At 42.8% G+C, this 21316-nt stretch overlaps 1 protein-coding gene across 1 annotated transcript; it reads right to left on the reverse strand.

Moving 5' to 3' along the window:
- Nucleotides 1-270: 270 nt before the first annotated feature.
- On the reverse strand, nt 271-19905 carry C5H4orf54 (chromosome 5 C4orf54 homolog). The gene is made up of 2 exons (XM_001099986.5): nt 12948-19905; nt 271-4954 (listed from the first exon to the last, which is right to left on the reverse strand). The coding sequence occupies exon 1, from the start codon at nt 18375-18377 to the stop codon at nt 12984-12986; it is 5394 nt and encodes a 1797-aa protein (XP_001099986.3). The 5' UTR covers nt 18378-19905; the 3' UTR covers nt 271-4954; nt 12948-12983.
- Between the last annotated feature and the right edge of the window lie 1411 nt (nt 19906-21316).

The following is a 21316-nucleotide window of genomic DNA, read 5'->3' on the forward strand; positions in this document are numbered from 1 at the left end:
AAAATACTCTGGGTACAGGAAGTAAAATACTCTGGGTACAGGCAAAAATCAGTACCAGACTTCTGACAGCCAGAGCTGTAAGATCATAAATTTATGTTGTCTTAAGCCACTAAATTTGTGGTCATTTGTTACCACAGCAATAGAAAATGAATAGTACCTGGATGTGAAATACTAATAGAGTATTTTAATTAAATGAAGGATTTAAAGTAGAAGAAAATAAAACTATCCAAAGCTTGTTTTTTGAGTTAAAATAAAGACAGACAATGCGTGTTTTCTTTGAAGTAATTTTTACTGGGAAAAAAAAAAACCAATAAAACTTTTTTTTTCCAAAACAGTCAAAATAAAAGACCATTACACAAGATTGCACAATCATTTACAAATGCTGGCAATTAAAGGTAAGTAGGCTAGTCTCACAGAATCCTTGTCTAAATAGTTTACTCCATATTCAATGCACTGAAAATGTGATTCTCAGAGCTGTTGAGATTCAAAGTCCCCTTGGCTGGATTCAAAGTTCCCTTGGCCAAGTTTATTGCATTCTACAATTGAATCATATCAGACCTCTGGTAGGAACCTTTTCCACCAAGATTCCTATGTTGAGAGCAGTTTAAAATTTCACATTCTTCCCATTTACCACCAGCTTTTTTCATAGTCCGGGGTATAACATTATCCAACATCCTTCCCCATTAATCACACAATTTACTCTCCTCTTTTCCAACATAACTTCTACAGTGTTCACATTCTTTTCAACCACTGCTGTCTTTACTATACAATAGTATAATTTATATGTAAATACAGAAACACATGTCTTCAAAGTGGGGATAAAAAGAAAGCATCACCTGCTGTGGATACAGGTATGGTAGGTTATTCAGGGAGCCCTGGGAAGGACTTCTTGCCATTAACACTAGCCATAAAAAGCAATTATGAAACTTAAAAAAAGAAAAAAGAAATCAAATCAGATGTGTATGTGTGTTTTATTCTGCACCATGATGAATTAAACAAGAATAAATCTAATGTGTTCTAGTTGCAACATGAAATACTGAATGTTAACAGCTTACAAACGCTGCTCTGAACATTCAGCTCTCTTCTGAGACACAGGACATACAAAGGAGTTCAATTTTCAGACTCTTCCCCTGGGCCTAGTACTCACACATGCCACAGATGGACATGTTTTTTACCCCAGAGGACCAGAGTCTGCAATTCTGATTAGATTCAAGCTTAAGGCACCAATTAGCAAGTGCTACATGCTTTATTAATGATTTTATGCACCTGTGAGGTCTACTTAGGACCCAGAAGTTAGTTAAGAATATATAAGCAGTCTTTTGATAATATATATCTTATTTCTACATATATCTCCTTAGAAATTATGTGAAAGCCTAACAAATTTTGTGAATTTGATTTTTATAAGCAGTTTTCTCAAACAAACTTACACAAAAAATTTCCCCCTTAACAGTACTGATAAAATACAGGGCACCTTTTTCTTTCAAGTATTTGGGTGAAATAGCATACCCTGAGAATTTGGGGTGCAAACCTACACCTTGTAAACTGTAGAATGAAACTCCTCAAGCACCACATAAGTAAATGTATACCATGATAGTTTTTAAACACAAAGACTATTGTTGAATGTTGTTTTCCCATGCACATATACATACTTATCATGAGATTATAGTCAATCTACTTAGGAATCAATACTGTCCTGTCCTGCAGTCCAAAGTATTATTTCAGGTAATGTGAGCATTCAATTTGTAGCAAACACAGACTTTGATTTCTATGAAGTATGAAAACAATTAAGATGTATCTTTTTAAGAGGTAAAGATGATAATGTCAAATTTGAAAATAAGAAAAAGGAATTTATATCACCAGATATTTCCAGTGACATAAGGATGTATTAGAAATGCGTGTCAATAGTTGAGATTTGTTATAAAGATATAAAGTGTAATTTGCTTTAGCTTATTTACTCCATGATAAATGGACATATAGAGAGCCTATCTGCTATGTCATTACCTACGTATCTGGGCCTTCACTTAATCCTGAGGGCAATTTCAGTGAGTACTTTTAAAAAAAATACATTCTGGTGAATTAAATTTTTATATGGTTACAAATGTGTTCAGTTTTCCAGAAACGATTGAAATGGAACAGATTTCAAATATGACCATTTTATCAAGAAGTAAAAAGTGGCCCTTCTGGAAAACTGAGCCACACATATAACCCTAAGAGGATATTATAAAAGCCAGACTCTGCAAATCTGATTAGATTCAAGTTCAAGGCACTATTTAGGAAATGTTTTACTAATGGTATTATAGTAATAAAAAATAAAGGGGAAGTTCAGTAGCTAAAGGGACATTATTAGAGTAACAGTTTTATAGGTCAGAAGGCTTCCTAGACTCTTGTTTGATTCCACCTGAGTTATAAAAGGAAGGGTATATTACTTCATTCAAATATTCATGCAACCTCAAGAAATGACAAAACAATAAAAATAAAGATTGAGATTTACCTCATGCCTGTGAAAATATTTTTTCCTATCACTGGAGGTAGTGAATGGCCTAGCAGCTTTGTATGATTTGGTGAAATAGAGAACCATAAAATTATCAATAGATGACGTGATATTAATAGAACATTATTTAAAAGTTGCGTTTTTAACCACTTGGACATCACTGTGTCCTTGGCAACTTCCTAAAAGGTGAAGTCTCTTGTATAGAACAAACAAATGAAAAGCTTTTTCTTTCTTTCCTTAGTTTGTGTCCTAATTTACCTCAATGTGAGAATTTAAAACTCAAATCTGCTGGCGAGAAACACTGATACATAGATTATGGGCCCCAAACTCTCAACTCTACCACATTTTCTAGGGAAGGAGTTGTTTCTCTTTTTGAAGAGTTGGCGAGTGAGCGGTCACTACTCAACATGGCCACTGGTTTTTCCTGAAAGTCACATTTGGCTTTAAACCAGTCTTACCAAGTTTGGTACTATCCACCCAAATCCTATATAGGTTTCACCAGGTGTATTCAAATACTGGAGGTTTCTTGGTGCTGCTTTCAGTAAAATAAGTGTAAAGATTTCTGAAAGGGATTCTACTTTCTTGGGTCAATATTAAGTTACCTTATACCTAGCCAATCTCTTCTGAAAACGAGGAAGCTCTGATGCTGTAAGATTTGTTCCCCAGTGGAGAAAACCTCGGTAAGTTCTGGGGGGAATTGATTGATATGCCTGGGTAAGAAGACCTCTAGGATAAAGAAATATCTTTTTCTTGAATTTGGCACAAGGGCGTCTTTTTTATGCATAGAGACTATGTTTCGTATTTCGTATCTCATAAAGTCTATAGCTTCATTTCATAGCTCATCAGCACAACAAGCAATTGAATCATGATCAGAGTTGACTATTCCTGCCTCAAACCTTTCCCTATACCCAAGAGAAGCTTTTTTCAGAGTAAGATCCCTTCAAGGAAGACCCTGAAAGTTAAATTAAGTTTTTTTTAAGAGTCCGAGATGGGAAGCATAACTACAAAGTAACAAGATTATATAAATCATACAAAACTCAGTTTCATAGTTTTTTACTCACACTTTTTGTCATGAGTAGCATAAAACTCTGTGGCTTATGAAGAAATTTTAAGCAGAAATAAAATATTGCTGATGATTAAAATAATAATAGGGCATTAAAAAAATTACCAGAATGCTTTATCTTTCAACAAATTGGTAAATAAAGGGAGATTCTCAAAAAAAAAAAAAAAAAAAAGCCTGAGAAAAACTTCAAATTATTCCTTTAAAAAGTAATTAAGTAATATTTCAACGTAACATTTGCCAAGTATCTATCGATACACTTATTATGGCAAGCTAAATATTTATCTGTTCAATCAAGTCTTCCAGTCTTCAAGACTCACTGCACTCACTCACTCAAATAGCCTTCAGAATTGGGTTACAACTGAGACAGTACTGAATGTCGATAAAAGATTCCGTGATTTGGATTCTTGACATCTCTTCAAACCTGCCTCATAAGGAGCAAGTGTTGTAACTCTAGGTTACTGTTATTGGGATAGCAAGGCTAGGGCTGGAGTGAATCAGAGCCACTGAATTAGTGCCGTATTCTACTCTACTGCCCCAAAGGGTCACTCTTTAAACTCCAAACAATCCATGAGAGACATGAGTATGCAACTATGGAGGGAATTACTGAAGAAAAGAAAAATGCTATACACCCACAAAAATAGTTGGATTCTTAAAGGAAAATAGATATTTTATACCTTTCTGAGACTAAGTACTTAATTTTAGATGCAATCATTGGCTTTCCAGTATTTCAAGCTATTCTATTTTAAGACAACAAATAGTGTTGTGGCATTGTACAAATGGGAAAAATAAAATAAAGCACAAACATTAAAACCACCATTTTTCACAATCACATTTGAAATCATGCCAAACCTAATAAAATAACACATAGAGCATAACCAAGAGCATGGGTAGGTTTGGCTGATATATTATTCAAAGAGCAGACCACCATATTGCAAACTTAAATATGTACTACAACTCAGCCAGCTAGTCTTGATATATTCCAAGAACCTATAAGGAGATTCGTGATCCAAATTACTGATTTGCTAGCTTGGTTCACAACAGAATCAATCCCATTCTGTTGCATGTTTTGACTGAACAATGGGAACAAAGGAATTGTTTGTCTAGTCACAAGTACAGGGGGAAAGGAGGTGAATAGAAAGTTTATATCTTGTGTTGAAGTATAAAAAGAAATAGTCATAAAGGGAAAAAATGCAACCATTCAATCAACTTAATAAAATTAAAATAAAAACTGCCTTAAGAGGGTTATTCAGAAAAATACAGAAACTTACACACTTGGCTTATAAGCAGCAAAAATTAAGAATAACACATGTGGAAGAAGTTTTCCAGATGAATTAATTCTTAGTGCTATTACAATGCAAATTCCAGATTAAAGAAGAATAGTCCATCTTTTTGTCTTGCTCCTATAAAATAAAAAAATTTAAAAAAAAAACATAGTCAAGGAAAACATTTTTAGTTCTAAAAGCAAATTTCACTTTTACGAAACAAAAAAAAATATTAAAATCCATTTTATTTAACTGTTTGGCTAATTTCAATGTCAACAATGAAGTTAACATTTTAAAATGTGCTTGGCAAATGTGTTTATGAACTTACTGAACATTATGCCAACTTCGAGAAATTGCCCCAACTGGAACTTGAATCAAATCTAATCAACTCTTCAAAAATGACTTTAAAGTTAAATGCTCAGTTTCATTGAAATCATTCATAGCAAAGATAAAATAATAGATGTATTTCTAACATTAGCATGCAGAAATATTTAAGCTAAATGGAAATATTTGAAATTTAGTTATCAATCTTATTAAATGAGTAAACTCCATACTGAGAATTCTTGTAAAGCAAATGACCAGTACTTAAATTATGTCGAAATTCACATAGTACATTTTGTTTAAAATAAGATGTACTGATTAGAACCTAACTTAGTTAAATCAATTCTAGAATAGCATTGACATGTTTAAAAGCTTACTGAAGGTTAGCCTTTTCTCTCTATCTCCACATAAGTTCTAGCATATCTACCAGAACTCTGCCTAAGTAAGCTTTTTTTTTTTTTTTTTTAAACATTTGGGAGTTGATATTTGAACACAATATTATGAAAACAGAAATAGAGTGGCCTACAGGTAATATTTGTTAGGGATTAAGAAGACTCATGTGAAAAATAACCTCCCAAAAGTATCAAATAACAGCTGTCTAGCCAATTATATGCACTCAGAGTAGCAAGGCAAGGGACATTTTAATTCTGTCATCTAGAAACAAACCTGTTTAAATATGTGTTTTAAAAAAGAAGTCCATAAGAATAATTTTTAAGCTCATATGTATATACTCCATGTTTATTTTATTGTGTTGTATTTTATATTGAGGAATGACCTGCAAGATGAAAGGGACCGTTGTGAATTTGGAGACCCCTCATGTGCTAAATGTAAGTTTTTCTACCTTAGGACATCAAAAGCAGCAATAGAAAAATAAAATTTGATTACAAGAGGGAGAAAAGAAAATATGGGACTCAGAAGAATAATTTCAATGTGGATCCAAGGATTTGACAACAACTCTGGCTGAGTCCTATCACAAGGCAAGGTTTGCAAAGACTCCTTGAGCAGTGAGAAGACATTGAAGGGAGACAGAGAGACAGAAAAGAAAGAAACAGTCAAGAGAGACATTGCACTATAGGACACTAATAGTCTGAGAAATGAAGGAGAAATCTGGTTATACAATCTACTAGGATCATATTTAGGGATTGATAGTATAGATACTGCCTTTTTGGATATTCACAGAATATCGCTTCTGCTTACACTAATTTCAGAGGAATTTGATTTGAAATTGAGAATTAGTAAAGTTGCTCCCAATTCCTATTAAAGACAAAGTAATAAAAATCGCCAATATAGCTAACCTGTCAGAGGCCTCACAAACATTTGCTGCAGTGGAATGGATCATGAAGAAGTCAGTAAAGATGAAGGATGACTACACTGTGTCACCAGGGAGTTTAACTGGATGACTTCCCACGGTTTTAGGACCAGAACACATGACAGAGTTCAACAGGGATCCTGGGTCAGATTTTCCCTTTCTCCACGCCGGCCTGTGCCCAGACAGAGGGGAAAATCACCACACACAGCTGGCAAGCTATGCTCAGAGTTGTATAACATTCTGGAAGGCCTTGGGGGATACTAGAGTACCCTGACACACAGCCAACTGGCCTGCCCTGAGCCAGCTAGCTCAAAGAGGACTGCAGAGCTGTGGGCACTGCCTCCGGTTTGGGGAAATACAGAGCAATCCTGGGCACAGGTCCATGATGCTTACCCTGGGAGTCTGCATTGATAAGAGCTGATTTTCTGCTCTGGTGAAGGGCCCTGAGAAGATAAGGGGATTCTGAGGCATTTATGAGGGAACTTGAACACTTACTACATGCCATGTATATGTGCTGTCTTCTGTCATGGTTCTGTAATTCAGTCTTCACTACTCTCCTGAAATGTACCCCATTTTACAGATGAGGAAAATGAGGCTCAGTGACAGCAAGTCACTTGCCTGGACTACACTGTGACTAGTAAGTAAGATTAGTTACTTAGACTAGTAAGTAACAGTATTAGAATCTGAGTTGGGGTTGCCTGACTTCAAGGCACACGTACTTGTGCTTTAGTAAAAGCCACACAGCTCCCCTTCAACTAAAATGCTTTAATTCACTGGCATCCAAGAAGATTTCACCCTTACCTTTATACCCCACATTCTTCTGCTTTACATAAACAAAAATTCTCCCACCGCTGGGAGCCACAGCTCCTAGGAGTCCTTAAGCTGGCTCAGGTTTCTTTTTGGGGCATACAGTGTTCTAAGGACAGCTAGTTTTTTAATAAATGAAAAGCACACACAGAGTTTTAGTATATGCTGAACACTGACAGATTCAGGGTCAGTTTCTTACCTTATTCCCTTTCCCTGCCCTTTGCCCCAAACCACAACACACACACACACACACACACACACACACACACACACACTCCACGGCAGTAAAATGGCCAGAAGATTCTATTTCCTCTGAATGAAACAGAAGTTTGGAAAATTAGCAGCAGGGCAGCCAGTCAAATGCCAACTGTGTTCTCTTCTCCCATCCACAAGGACTTTAATGTTTCATATAATTAACCCTTTAGCGGACTGATGTAGCTGAGAGGAAAAATGCAAGGGCTGAAAAATTTTGGAGAAGTTAGGTAGTGGGAGAGTCCTGACACAAAGAACAGATAAGGGAAGAGGTACAATTTACAACAAAGAACTGAGACCAGAAAGCAGAGAATAAGACAAATAATGAACAAGGGGGTGATCTATAAAAGAACGGGCATGGAGCTCCAAGTGCCTGGATTTCAATAGCTGTTGATGTGGGACAAGTTAATGTTTAATTTGTCAAACAGAGATTAAAAATAGTACCTACCTGTGTTAGAAATTCAATGATGTTAAGTCTTGGTATATACTAAATGATTCATACACACTAGCTATTACTTTTCATTTTTTATTAATTTTAGGTAAGTTAAAAAAGAAAATATAAAGGCAGTGGAATTGTGAAGAAAGGTATGAAATAGTAAGCTAGAGGAAAGCCACAATGCAATTAAAGGGAAAGGGAGAAAAGAAAAGGCAAAAACAAAAAAATACATTAAGAAGATAAAAGAAAACGGCAGCTATATACAATAATTGGGAGAGGAAGTCACTACCAAGTTAGTGGGGAAAATAGAAGTAAACTAATCAATTCATGAAGGTAATTATGGAACGAAGTGAAAATAAAATGTCTAGGTTATAGCCTGCGGATTAGCTACCTGGCCTGCATGCGCTGAGTCACCAAAGTCCCTGTCCCTCAGATGACTTGCCTGGGCTGCAAGTACAATGCTTTAAGAACATTCAGGTGAGGGAGCTGGAGAACCCACCCGGTCCTACCCTTTAAGCGGTCTAATCTGTGATAAAAACAAACTACAAAAAAAGTGAGGAAAAGGGAAGAAGTAAGGTGGCGGCACATTGAACTAAATCAAGTTGCAGTGAATGGAAAATGAGAAACCACAGTAAGGAACAAGTTGCCAAAAAAAAAAGCAAAGGACAGAAAATAAATTCTCAAGTAAATGGCAATGGGAAAAAGACAGACTAGTGTGACAGACACCAGGAAGTAACTCCAAAGAAAAGTGGCCTTAGGGAGAAAAGGAAAAGGAGAAATGGACAGCAAGAAGAAAACGCCTATGCACCACTGCACTCCAGCCTGGGCAATGTAGTGACTCCACCTCTAAAAAAGGAAAAGACTTTGGCATGGAATATTTAGGTTTTGAGTCCCAGTTCTGTGACTAAGGAAGGGTCACTTAATCTCTCTATGTGCCAATTTCCTCTTGGAATTTTAGTACAAAGAGACTGGGTTTGATAATCTAAGGACCAGTCTAGGGACCCCTTAGAATAATAAAACAGCTCTCCCTGAATCCAGCCCTTGCTCTTCCTACTTCTGTTGCTGATGCATGGGGCCCTATACAGGGGGTAGAAATAACTCTGATGAAGTAAATAGAAAAGAAAGACCAACAATGCAGGAGCAACATGAAACACAGGGAGAAATGAAGAAACAAAGGCTTACGGTAAAAAGAGAAAAAGGACATAAAAATGAAACAAAATAATTGCAGTTCCCTTAGGCTGATATCCACTATTTGTGCCAATGAAAGTTTTCTTTTATTAACATTACATATTTATTTTATCTTTATGCCCTTGTAAATTGTATTTAGTATCAAGTCTCAAATAAAATCTTAAAACAAAAATATAGCATCTAAGTGGATGGGCAGGAAAGTATGTCAGGAAGAGAAAAATATAGCCATGTGCCTCAAATAACAGAAATCTTAAAAAAAAAAAAAAACTCATTAAAAAGTTTTCAAAGATCATGTGAAGAGGGAACATTAAAAACCAAAATAGACAGACAAAAAGGCCTAACAACAATGAAAAAGAAAGTGGTGAAGTTTTGCAGCTGGTGTGCCTAGTGCACTGGTGTGTTGCAATTGGGTTACTGCTGTAGCCACCTGAGCAGTTGGGTCCCAGGTGGTACACAGCCTTGTCCATTAATCACAGTGTGAGATGGGAGTCCTAAATAATAATAAAATGAACAATATTATTACTTTTTAGATGTGGTGTAGCATGGCAAAATCTGAGAAATACTGGAATATTGACCACAGGATGAAGAGAAGTGAGAAAAACTCACCTATAAAAATTTTTTTAATAAGGGAACATTTATAAGAGAATAATCAGAAAAAGATAACAGCAGCTGTTTATGTCCAAATATATACGGGAAGGAAAAAAAGTGAAGCTCCCTGTTGCAATGTGGTGCTAAAAATAGATGATGAAATACTTATTATTTGAACTGGAAGGAATCTTAAAGGTTATGACAGTTCTTGAACACTTGTTTTGTAGTTTTGTGTGTACAAGTTTGTCTCCTGCTGGAGTGTAAGCCCCTCATTTGTGTTATCTGTATGTGGGTTTATGGCCCCAACAGGGAGTACATAGTGGCTGGTGGAATGTAGGCATGTAATTCATGCTTGTTGAATTAGCGCATTTTGTTGAAACATTCATTTTACAAATGTCCAGAGAGGCAAATGGAAACACAGATGGTTAATGGCCAAATGCCACCACAGAGTAGATCCCAGGTGTCCTTGCTGCCAGTTCAGAGCTTATTACACCTTCTTTACTGTCCCTTTTTTGCTCCATGCATCACACCAAGGAACACAGAGTGGTCTGCAGGGAGCATGGTGTCGCCCAGGAGTTAAGAGCTGGTTCTAAACATCCTGGTTGTCTCATTCTCTGGGGACCTCAGCAAACCATTTCTTTCTAAGTCCCAGTTTTCTTCTCTGTGAAATATTGTGGTCAGATAAAAATAATTTACATAAATTTTCATTTGAAAAGAGCACATAAATCTACCCTACCTCAAAACAAATATCTGCAATAAGTCTGGTTTTTAAAGGAAATTTTGACCTGAAATCACCTTTCAAGATTTCTCACACTGACCATCTATATGAGCATCTTGAAATATCTGAACAGTACTTACAATTTTTTACACAAGGAGAAGAATTACACACTTAAAAAAAATCCATCTGGCTTTTCTTTGGAGGGTGGTATTGAATGTTCAAAAACGTGAATTTTGAAAAATTTTTAATTCATTATTTCAATTTGGCTAAGTCAACTTTTGCCTACATACAAAAAGCTAATCTTTAGTTGCCAACCAGATTTGGCTTTTCTGTCTATCTTTAGGGCTTTATTTACTAAAATAAAGGTCGTGCTTTCAAAAAGGGAAAAATTTTCAAATATCACCATTCAAGTCCCAAATGCTAAAAACTCTAATGCATATCTGTGTCTATTGGAAACAACCCCAAGTCTAATCTCTCTAGACTCAACAGACAGGAGAAAGGCCAAAGGCAGCTGCTTAAGAGGATACTGTGCAAGTGTGTGCCCGATCCTCCCTCCTCTCTTCCTTGTCCTCCCTTCCCCTTGCTTCTGTACCTTCACAGCTTGCACAAAGGTCTCATAGCATTAGCTGGTCCCAAACAGCCCTAGGTAAACACACCACCTGTCTAAGCGATTAAAATACTTTTGCCTATAGGCTACTCTTTTCCTTCTGCGAAACTAATTCTCTAATTCTGAGTTTCCTACCCATGCATATTGAATATTTTTTTTAATTTTCTACACTAAACAAAATATGACTTATTTGGCTTTAATTTTCTCCCTCCCCTCTTTATATGTTATCATCACACAGTGCCTGTTGCAGACTCTCCCAGAAGAATAATTAAAATAATGTATTTCTAGATTGCAGCTAAAATGAGGCTTGTGCTTTCAACTGAATTCTTAGAGAAAGGTTTAAGGGTTTTTTAAACAATGCCTAATGTTGTCTTACAGTCCAATAAGTGTAATAATATTCAGTAACAATCCCTTAATTTGAACAAAATTTTTAGCTTGCAATACACTGTTATATCATCTGATATTTAGATACATGTTTAGGGTTAGATATTATTGTCCCCACTAGAGATGACACATGAATGCTAAAAAGCTTGTAATGCCCAACATCACACAGCTGGTGAGAAGCTGTGTGACTCCAAAATCCAATGATCCTAACTCCAGAATGAAGGCTCTTTCATTGCACAAAGCAACAATATTCCCGTTCCTTTTCAATTATAACAGAGAAGAGAGAAATAACTTATTTTTTATTATAGAAGCATAAATAGGATTTCTCTTCTTCTTTTTTTTTTTTTTTGGTTAAGAATATGATCTTACCAAAGACTGAAAGTCCTAGAAGCATTTATAATATCACCCTTTCCCCATCTGAAGAGAACAGGAGTGTAAGGGGCAAGTTTGTCCCCACACAGTTCTGACACCTTTACGCTCATATCTGAAGGTGTCTTTGCCCTGTCATGTGTTTGACCTGAAGTGTCCCGGTTTGAACAAGTAAAGCTCCCTCTTCCTATCAAGTTCCATGTACTGTATTTCCAGGGATTCCTGTTTGGACATTTGGATTAACTTAGGTGTCAGGAATCTATTTACTCTGATTTCCTTTACCTGGGGGTAGGTGTAGAAGTTGATTCTTTTCTGAAGAAAGAATGCAGACATGAAAATAACAGTCTTGTGGGGATTAGCAGCAAAGCATAATGTGTTCAGTCTGAACAGGACTGGATTAAACACAGCAACTCCATTCAAGCAAGGAGTAACTGCAGCTCCAGAATCCTCCATAGAAATCAAAGTGTGTGCGTGTGTGTGTGTGTCTGTGTGTGTGTGTGTGTGTGTGTGTAAGACACATTAAAGACCTTGAACTCATCCTAAGAATGTGTTCTGATTATCTGAAAACTGAAAAACAAGAGCTTAAAAAATACAGCCGCTTTTATAAGCAATTTCAAAAGGAAGATACAAGAGGAGAAAGAAGCTTTTCTGCAGATTTTAGAAAATGTTTCTACAAGAAACATCTGTCTTTGCTTCTCCATACTTCTGGGGAGCAAACAGATTGAAGGGTTTTGCAATGACCTCCTAGGATGTTCAGTGCCTCCTGTCCCTGGGGCTGTCACAAGCAGAGTGAGGCTCACTCCACAAAATCCAAGCTGGATTTTCATTTCTTTGCCCTGACAACGTTTACAACAGACTGAAAGGACAGACCCAAGGTTCACTCCCCTTCTACTCTCAGGTGGGAAAAAACACTCAGGCAATCTGAAAAGGTCAAAGGGCAAAGGCTGACCTTGGGGACTGAAGCCTGGAGAGAGGGGGGAATCCTGGCAAAATTATCCCCTTTGTAAATTGGATGTGGTTTTGTTCTATTCTCTCAAAACATCCATTTTTAGAGACAGCCTCCTTTGTTGTAAATCTCTTACTTCAAACACAAACAAAAAAATTATTGTTCTTACTCTCTTAAACCTGATTATCAAAGTGAAATTCACTTACCAGGAGTGTTTCATTCCACTTCCTGGTGGCTGCCCATCATCTGTGTTCTACCACAAAGCTCATGGTGGTGCCATCAAAGGAAGGGGGAGCAATGATCCGTGGCCCCAGGGGCTGCGAAGTAATGCTGATGACAGGCTTGCCATGCAGCTGGGCAAAGCCCTTGGCCCCTACAAGTTGAGATGTGGCTGCTGGGGCTGAGGAGGATGAGGCGGCTGGAGACTGACCAGAAGCTATGAAGTATGGGGCCTCCGTGAACGCTGCAGCTGCCTCTTTGCTGGAAGGCTCAGCCGCCATTGGGGAGAGCTCACTGCCTCCTGGAGTATGAGCAATTGGTGTTGGCTGCAGGGCATTTGTGGGCAGCACAGTGGGCAGAAACCCAGGGTAAATCATGTAGGTAGGTCCATAAGCCCCAGGACTCAGGGCCAAGGGAGGCACAGGGATGGACATGGGAGCCACAGCCTGCTGCTGGGAGGTCATGGGCACATCCACATACTGCCCTGTCTCAGGGTCAAACAGTCTCCGGGTCATGGGCTGTACTGGTGTGTCCACCAGATAGTACTGGCCAGTTGTCACATCCAGGAGCATCTTACGCTGGGTCTGTTGAGGCTGTGGCTGCTGGAAGGGGTCTGTGGGAACTGGAGCTGAGCCTGCAGGTGCAGGAGCAGGCATGCTGGGTGGGGAGAAGCAGAGGACCTGGGGCTGGGCCCCCTGTAGAGTGAAGGGCAGCGGAGGCTGGTGGTAGATGGTGGTGGGGGGATGCTCAGGGCTCTGGGGCCCTTGGGGGGCAGCTACTGTCTCCCGGGGGTTTTCAGGTTTGGTACGCCAAGCTGGTCGGCTGGTTCCACTAACCTGAGAGCCTTTGGAGCTACTGGGGACCTGACTGCGGGCACTCAGTGGGGGTAAACTACAGAGAGTGGCAGCTGAGGAGTTGGGGGGCCCCTCCCTGGAAACCCCAGGCCTGCTAAGAAATTCCCCTGCAGCAGAGCTTCCTTTAAGAGGGATGGTCAGGTAATTCTCACAGTCACTGTTGCTCTTCTCCAAATTGCTGCCACTTTTCCTGTTGGTCACCTCATCAGGAGGTGTCCGGGTGGCTGGAGGGATCTTGAGGGACCGGAGTCCCTGCGATTTGATGCCCTTAGCCGCTGAAGGACTCTCTGGAGAAGGCCCTTGTGGGAACTTGCCAGCGACACCCCCAGTTTTCTGGATGCTGCTGGCACTTACAGTGAACACGTTCCGGTTGCTGGGGAGTGGTGGGAGGGGCTGCAGGGGTTGTGTTCTCTCCACATCCTTGTGGACATGGGGAATATAGAGAGATCGGGGTCTTTCTCTGGCCAGGTTCTCAAAGGCCGCTGCCCTGGCAGACACACTCTCAGCGCTGGGGTTGGAGTTTCTCCGCTGCAGACGTTCTATGGGGGCCCCTCGCAGGACCACACCAGCTTTGTTTCCTGTGCCCCGTTCTTCCACCTCACCAAGCCGTTTGGACAGCTTGTCGTGGTCTCCCTCAGCACCCACCACCCCTTCCCTCTCCTCACTGGCAATGAGCGACAGCACGTGGCTGTCCATCATCATAGGCAAGGGGTCGCTTTTGCGCTTCCACTCATTCCTGTTGAAGCTGTACAGCTCTTCCATGGACCTCACGGCTGCAGTCAGCTTCTCCAGGGCATTCCGGGCTGGCTTTGTGGCTTTCCCTTCCTCCTTGACCTCCTCCTCCTTGAGCTTCTCTGGGGTCTTCTGGGTGGAAGCCTTGGAGACAATCTTGAGCACAGGCAGGTATGAGCCCTGCTCGGGCTTATTGGGGGCAATGGTAGCCACAGGCAGCCTGCCAGATGCCCTGTGAACCAAGACTGTCCCTTCTGGGGAGGAGGAATTCAAGACTCTGCTGCCGCCCCCTTTGCCCATGCTCTCCCTGGGCTCTCGGTCCATGCTATCTTCCCTCTGGTTCACTACAGCCTGGCATGTAATCACCATGGGAGACAGGGATCCAGATCCGCCAGCTGCTGCAGACAGCTGCCTGGATTTGGGTCCAGTCAGCCCCTGCTCTGGGGTAACACTGCCCTTGTCACTGCTATCCCCTGACCCTTTAATTAGTTTCCTGACATCTCTCACCTGGTGGAGGGGGCCTGGAGCCTTGGACTTGTCTCTGATGTCTCTCACCTGGAAATGAGGCACTTTTTCTAGGTTGTCCCCGCGGAAGAGTTTCTGCTGTGCCCTGCTATTGTCCTCGATGGTCTTGAACAGGTTAGACGCGCTGCCACCAGCCAGCTTGGGTGTGAGCAACTTGGCAATGTTGAAGTCTGAGCTCGGCTGCTGCACACTCCCCAGCCGGATCTTGATTTCGGGAGCCTTGGGTCTGATCACCGCTGTGGAAGTGGCCTGAGCAGCAGGATACTTGGTGGCCTGCTTCCCCGGCTGCTTGTCCTTGGGTGTCTGCTGGATGTTGGGGACAAAGAGGCGTGACATGATGGTGTTCTTGCTGGCAGAAATCTCCCCGAGATCAGCCCGCCAGTCGCCTCCTTTGGGCAGCTTCAGCTTCCCGATAGGGGCTTGCTCCTCTCGCTTCTCGGCCTCTTTCTCCTTCCATGACCGGAACGCACTGTTCTGACTACGGAGGAAGATGCCCTTGACGGTCTCTGAGGCACTCTTTTTAATTTCACACACTTCTGTGTGTCCATCGGTGAAATTCCGGCCAGGGCCTGCGCTGCGCTCGCGAGGAGTACTGGCTTTGAAGACGGGGGATTTGGAGCCCGCCACGGACCCCTCCCCGCCCGCGTCGGACACGCTGACCACGGTGAACTCGGAGCCGGCCTCGGAGTGACGAGAGCTCTGCCTCTGCAGGCCCCTCTCTCGCTGCCTCTCGCTCCCGGGGGCGCCCTCCGTCTCCTTGGAGGTGCCTGTGAGGTGGTGGGATGTATCCGTGACTTCTCCCCTCTCCATTTTGAATTCGTGTTCCCGCTGCATCTTCTTGGAAATGACATTTTTTAGCAGACTAGAGGCGAACTTGGACTTCTGGGGGCCATCAGCGCGGGAGGCGGGCTTGCTGCCCTCGGAGGTCTCGGAGCCGTCGTCCGTGTATGCCGACCCGGGACCCTTGCCGGGGCCTTTGGTGGTCCTGCCAGGCCCAGGGGCTGAGCTGGCTTTGCTCTCACTGCGTACATTCAGGGGCTCCAAAAGGGTGACGACGCGCGAGCCCGTCTGGACCTGCTTCTGGAAACACAGGGGCGTCTCCACATGTTTGATTTCCCCCTCGACTTTGCTAACCACGAACTCCAAGGCCTTGGTCTGAGACTTCTTGGACTGGATGTAGAGCTGGTCGGCAGTGGCCCGGGCCCCACTGCCCTTCCTCAGACCTGCAGCCACAGAGGCCGCGCTGCTCCTGAGGAGGCTCTGCTCCACCCTGGCCCCAACACCCCCACATTTTAAGTCCAGGAAAGTGGACCAGCGCCCAAAGCCCACTTCGGAGAGCGTGGCGGAGGACTCCCGGGAGCTGATGTTCAGAGCCTCAAAGTAGGGGTAAGCCAGGCTCCGGAAGGCCCGGGAGGTCAGGTTACGCACCTCTTTGTCGGCATCGTCCAGTTCGCTCACGGCACTGGAGGCTCCGCTGGAGTAGTCCACCAGCTCCTTTGCCCGGATGGCCCCGCACCTGGTTTGCAGGCGAGCAGGGACAGCAATGAATTTCTTTGCATGGTCCTGAGCCACTGCTGCAGCCGGGTTTTGCTTCAGAGAACTTGAATTGTGTTCAGCAGCTGTAGAGACGCGGAGGCTCATGTCGCCTTCATGCTTGGCAGCATAAATAATGTTTTGCTTTGCACGCACGTTGCTAGGCTCATTTATAGCCCGGGAAGCCGGTTTGATTGATAGGAGGATCTGGCTTGCTGCACTCCCACAGCTGCTTGCGGCGGCGGCGGCTGCCCCTGAAGCTGCCTCCGGGGTCTCGGGCAAGGCCTCAGTCAGGGGGGCAGTGCCAGGCCCAGTGGGTGGGGGAGTGGGGCCACTGTCAGAGGGGCCGCTGCCCACTTCCGTGCTGCTGGTGTCGCGGCCACTGTGGCCTGCATTGGGGCGGGCCAGGTCGCTGCTGGTAGGGCTGGGCGTCCGGGTGGTGTTGGTGCTGGGAGTGGTGCTGAGGTAGCAGCTGTTGTCGTCGTCCTCTTCGGTCAGACTGGTGGTGTCCCCTGGGGTCTCGTCGCTGCCACCAAAGGAAGCATAATCCACGAATGAGTAGATCACGTTGTTGTCCTCGAAATCCCAGCGGGAGGCCAGTCCCACGTCGAAATCCATGTCCTGTTCCACCTCACTCAGCTGGATCTCATGGGTGGTGATGTAGTGAGCCTCTTCGACTTTGGGGGGGTCCCTGCTGCCCTGGGACTTGGCAATAATGTCCCTGCACTCTGTTCCATCTCCTGCCCCTCCTCCCCCTCCTCCTTTTCCTCCTCCTCCCCCTCCTCTTGATATTTTCTCTCCTTCTCCTCCCATGGGCTGGCAACCTTCACTTTCACCAGTCTCACTCTCAAAGCCTAAGGATGAAGAAGAGGTGGCCAGAGCCCCTGTGGATGTGGTGGAGTCCTCCATTTTGGAAAGGCCATCCTCTTCTACTTTGTTCATCGAGGAGGAGGATGAGGAAGATGAGAAGTTGCCACCCTCTTCAGAGGCAGAATGCTGGGATCTAGAGAGTTCGGAGGAGGCAGGATTGTTCTGGGGGCTTGGAGTCTTGCACTTTTGACTGCTGGGTTCATCTTGGGCTTTCTCCTTTGGGCTCCTAGAGGCCCTCTGATCCCCAGGGCAGTGCCCCAGGGTAAGTTTCATGGTCCGGGGACTCTCCCTCTGGACTTCAGCTGAAGCGCACATCTCCACGTATTTCGCTTCTCGCTGGGAGGAGGCTGAAGGCTTGGGAAGTGGCCACAGCTGCTGCTTGAGCTCCTGGCTGTCTTGAGCACTGCTCACCCCGTCCCCTACCTCCGCCTGTCTTGCTTTCGAATTCAGCTCAGGAGGGGCAGCTTCCATTATGAGCCCTTGCCCAGGTTTCAGCGACAGGAAAAGACAATGGTGAGCACTGGGGAAGCCTTGGGTCCGTCTCCCGCCCCGGAGGGGCTGCAGAGTTGCCCGAAGCAGGGTCCCACGTGTCTGGACTGGCCCCAAGGCTGTAGGCACCGCTGCCACTGCTGCCACCACCTCCCAGTTCTTCAGCCCCTGTGGCGGGGCGGCAGCAAGCCTGAGGGAGGTGGGAAGGCTCCTGGATGGGGCGGTGGAGGTGGTCTGTGGCTGGGGGGCTGCTGCTCTGGCCGAGACTGTGGCCAGTGTTCTGTAGCTGAGCTGTCTTGTCCAGTTGTTTGCCTGGCCCCGTCGGCAGCAGCGAGGAGTCTGAATGCCATCGGCCACGGAAGAAGCAGCATCTGTAGGTTGACCCCGGGACTCCCAGAAATGAAAGGAAAGCATGTGCTGTTTCTTGTGAAGCCTTGTCCCTTTCCTGGATGGGGCGAGAGAGGGTCACGTCATTCCAGAAATATTTTTAGTGTCCATTCCCTAGTCATATCGAAACCACACTTGAGGGTAAAAAGAAGAGGCTCTAATGAGATGAAAAGAGAAGGTTGGGGGTGGAGGAGGCATGTGGGTTCTAATTCAAATCAGCCAAATGTTCTATGTAATCTATTATAGCGATGTCTAGCAAGTATGAAATTATTCTTTCCTCACAGCCATCTTTCACTCTCATGTTTCTGATTAAATGGTTCCCCCCACTTGTTCTTAAATAAAATTCAAAATTTTCACGCATTTCAAATGAATTAAGGACACTCTGGAAATATTTCAAAGTCTCCCTGGTACATATGGTAGCTTTATATTCGCCTCAAAATCTATGCATTTCTTTTTCTTTGGAGAGCCAAATCAGATGAGTTTTGGTAGTAAAACTTTTCATAGGAATAGAATATTCCATCCCTTTTCCCCCAAAGTTACACTCTATGAAACATGACCTGTTTGGTTCAAAAGGATCTCTCCTGGAATCCTTACTGTGGTGACTCAAATTATAAAAGGGCAATTTTCAAAGAACTAAACTTAACACTTTAAGTAAACTTTTCATTATAGTCACTAAAAAGGATATGTGGAGCCAAAATTGACACTACTTCAAATCCCTGGAGTGCCTTAATCAATCTGAAAAAAGATCCCTAAACTTGTAGAACCATGGCAAGACAATAAACCTCCAATTAAATATAGCCTGAGCTGCAGCCTCATGATTCAGTTACACTGGCTGAATTCCAGGCCTGCAGGGCACTGAGTCAAAAAGCAAAATAATAACCAATACACTTACCCTTCAAGAGTACAGTGCAGCTTGGAGGGAGATTCAGAGAGGAAATGTGACCCACTGGCATGACCCATGGAAATGAAGCCAAAATCCCAGTTCACTGACTCTGAGGTACCTCCATTTCAGACAATTCGGTAGTTGTGCAAACAAATTTGCCAGTCCACTTAAGATGGGGGTCTGTGCTGGCCATCCTCAGAGCTGATTCCTTGGGTACTATCGGTGGAGAACCATGATGCTTGGTTTTGGTGAGATCTGACCCTTGTCACCTGCCAGGCCCAGTTCCACCACTATACATAGTCTATGTGTCACTTATGCCGATTGAATAAAGCACTATTTTAAACATCCACATTTGTGGGGAACAAAAATAACACCATCAACCATCCCCTTTCAACATGAATGCCACCTCCACACAGAAAAATGTTCTTTCCTCCGAATAGGCATGTGGGTAGGTATGGAGTGGGAGCCCCTAACAACTGAAGTATCTACCTTCTCATATTTGGGCTGTGGACAGCTCAGGCCTGCCATTATCCTCCCAACTCCTTTCTGCCCACACCACTGCCATTAAAAGTATGACTTAAGGCAAGACTAAAAATACCAAGAATCAGAATGCAGACATAAAGCCAGAGATCTAGGTGAAGAGAGTAAAAGAGGAAAGGAAAAGGAAAGAAACAAAGGAAGAGAATGAAAGAATAAAGACAGAGAACTTGCTAAATGTGCAATCAACTTTTTGATTATAGAGAACCATGTTTAATACCACAAAATCTTAGGGTTTTTTTTTTTCTTTTGAGAGGGAGCCTTGCTCTGTTGCCTAGGCTGGTGTTCAGTGGCACGATCTTGGCTCAACGCAACCTCTGCCTCTCAGGTTCAAGCAATTCTCATGCCTCAGCCAAGACCTTAGTAGCTGAGACCACAGGGGCACCCCACCATGCCTAGCTAATTTTTGTATTTTTAGTAGAGATGGAGTTTCGCCATGTTGGCCAGGCTGGTCTCAAACTTTTGACCTCAGGTGATCCACCTGCCTTGGCTTCCCAAAGTGCTGGGATTACAGGCATGAGCCACGGTGCCCAGCCCTTAGATTCTTAATGATAGTAATTACAATATTCACAGCTAAGACTTCCAGAGCATTTACTATGTGCCAAGAACTACTTGAAACATTTTTAAATGTGTGTATTAATTTATTTGATCCCCCTAACAACTTGATGAGTTAGGTGTAATCATTGTTCTAATTTTATAGATGGAAAAACTGAGGCAGAATGATATTAAGAAATGATGTGACAGACTTCAAACCCAGGTAGTCTGGCTTCAGAGCTTGGACCTTAACCATTATGCTACACAGTGTTACTGACTTCCATGCTCAAATACTCTACAGGGCACCCAGATTCACAATTAGAAGGAAGCCACTTATCCACTAGGCAATTTCATTTCATCTGCATGACTACAAATATACCACATAACTTGTTTGTTTTTTGTGGTTTTTCATATAACAAAACTATGTACATTTTATCTACTCAGGGATTAAGGATCATAATCCTAGAAATAAAATGAAATAAAATATAGTTGGCTCCTTCAGGCAAGCCAAATATTTTCAATGTCCCATTTTAATTTTGCTTTGAGGCTAACCGTGTCTTGGACGATAAACCCTGAACACAGCCTTGAGGGCTGTGGCGCATACATACTCCATAGTGGAATAGAAGGCAGAGTTTCTGCCCATCAAGGCAATTATAGTCTAAGGAGGAATTTTTCCAGCACTTTTCATATGGCCTTGTCTGTCATGACAACAGATTTCAGCAGAGTTTCTCTCTGCAGTTGGCACACTGCAAAATTGGAAGGTCATATGCCGTAAGTGTAGGTTAAAACATAATTGCTTAACACCCAAAGTTCTGAAAATCTACCTCCAGCATCTTGCTTCCTCCACAGAGCACAGTCCTAGTTAAAACTCCCCAAGAGGCAAAGAGAGAACATCGTTCTGACAGTAGTACTTACCTCCAAAGTATCTGTGTGGCTCCTTTACTGCTTTCTATCTAAATGAATGCCAGTGTAGGAAAAAATTTACAGAGAAATCTTTTTAAATGAAGTCAAT

This window comes from Macaca mulatta, chromosome 5, assembly GCF_049350105.2.
Source record: "Macaca mulatta isolate MMU2019108-1 chromosome 5, T2T-MMU8v2.0, whole genome shotgun sequence".
In the NCBI taxonomy this organism is placed as follows: Eukaryota; Metazoa; Chordata; class Mammalia; order Primates; family Cercopithecidae; genus Macaca; species Macaca mulatta.

What these genes read in the sequence shown, in the direction of transcription:
- C5H4orf54 (XM_001099986.5), bottom strand. Translation starts at nt 18,377, where the DNA reads ATGCTTTCCTTTCATTTCTGGGAGTCCCGGGGTCAACCTACAGATGCT.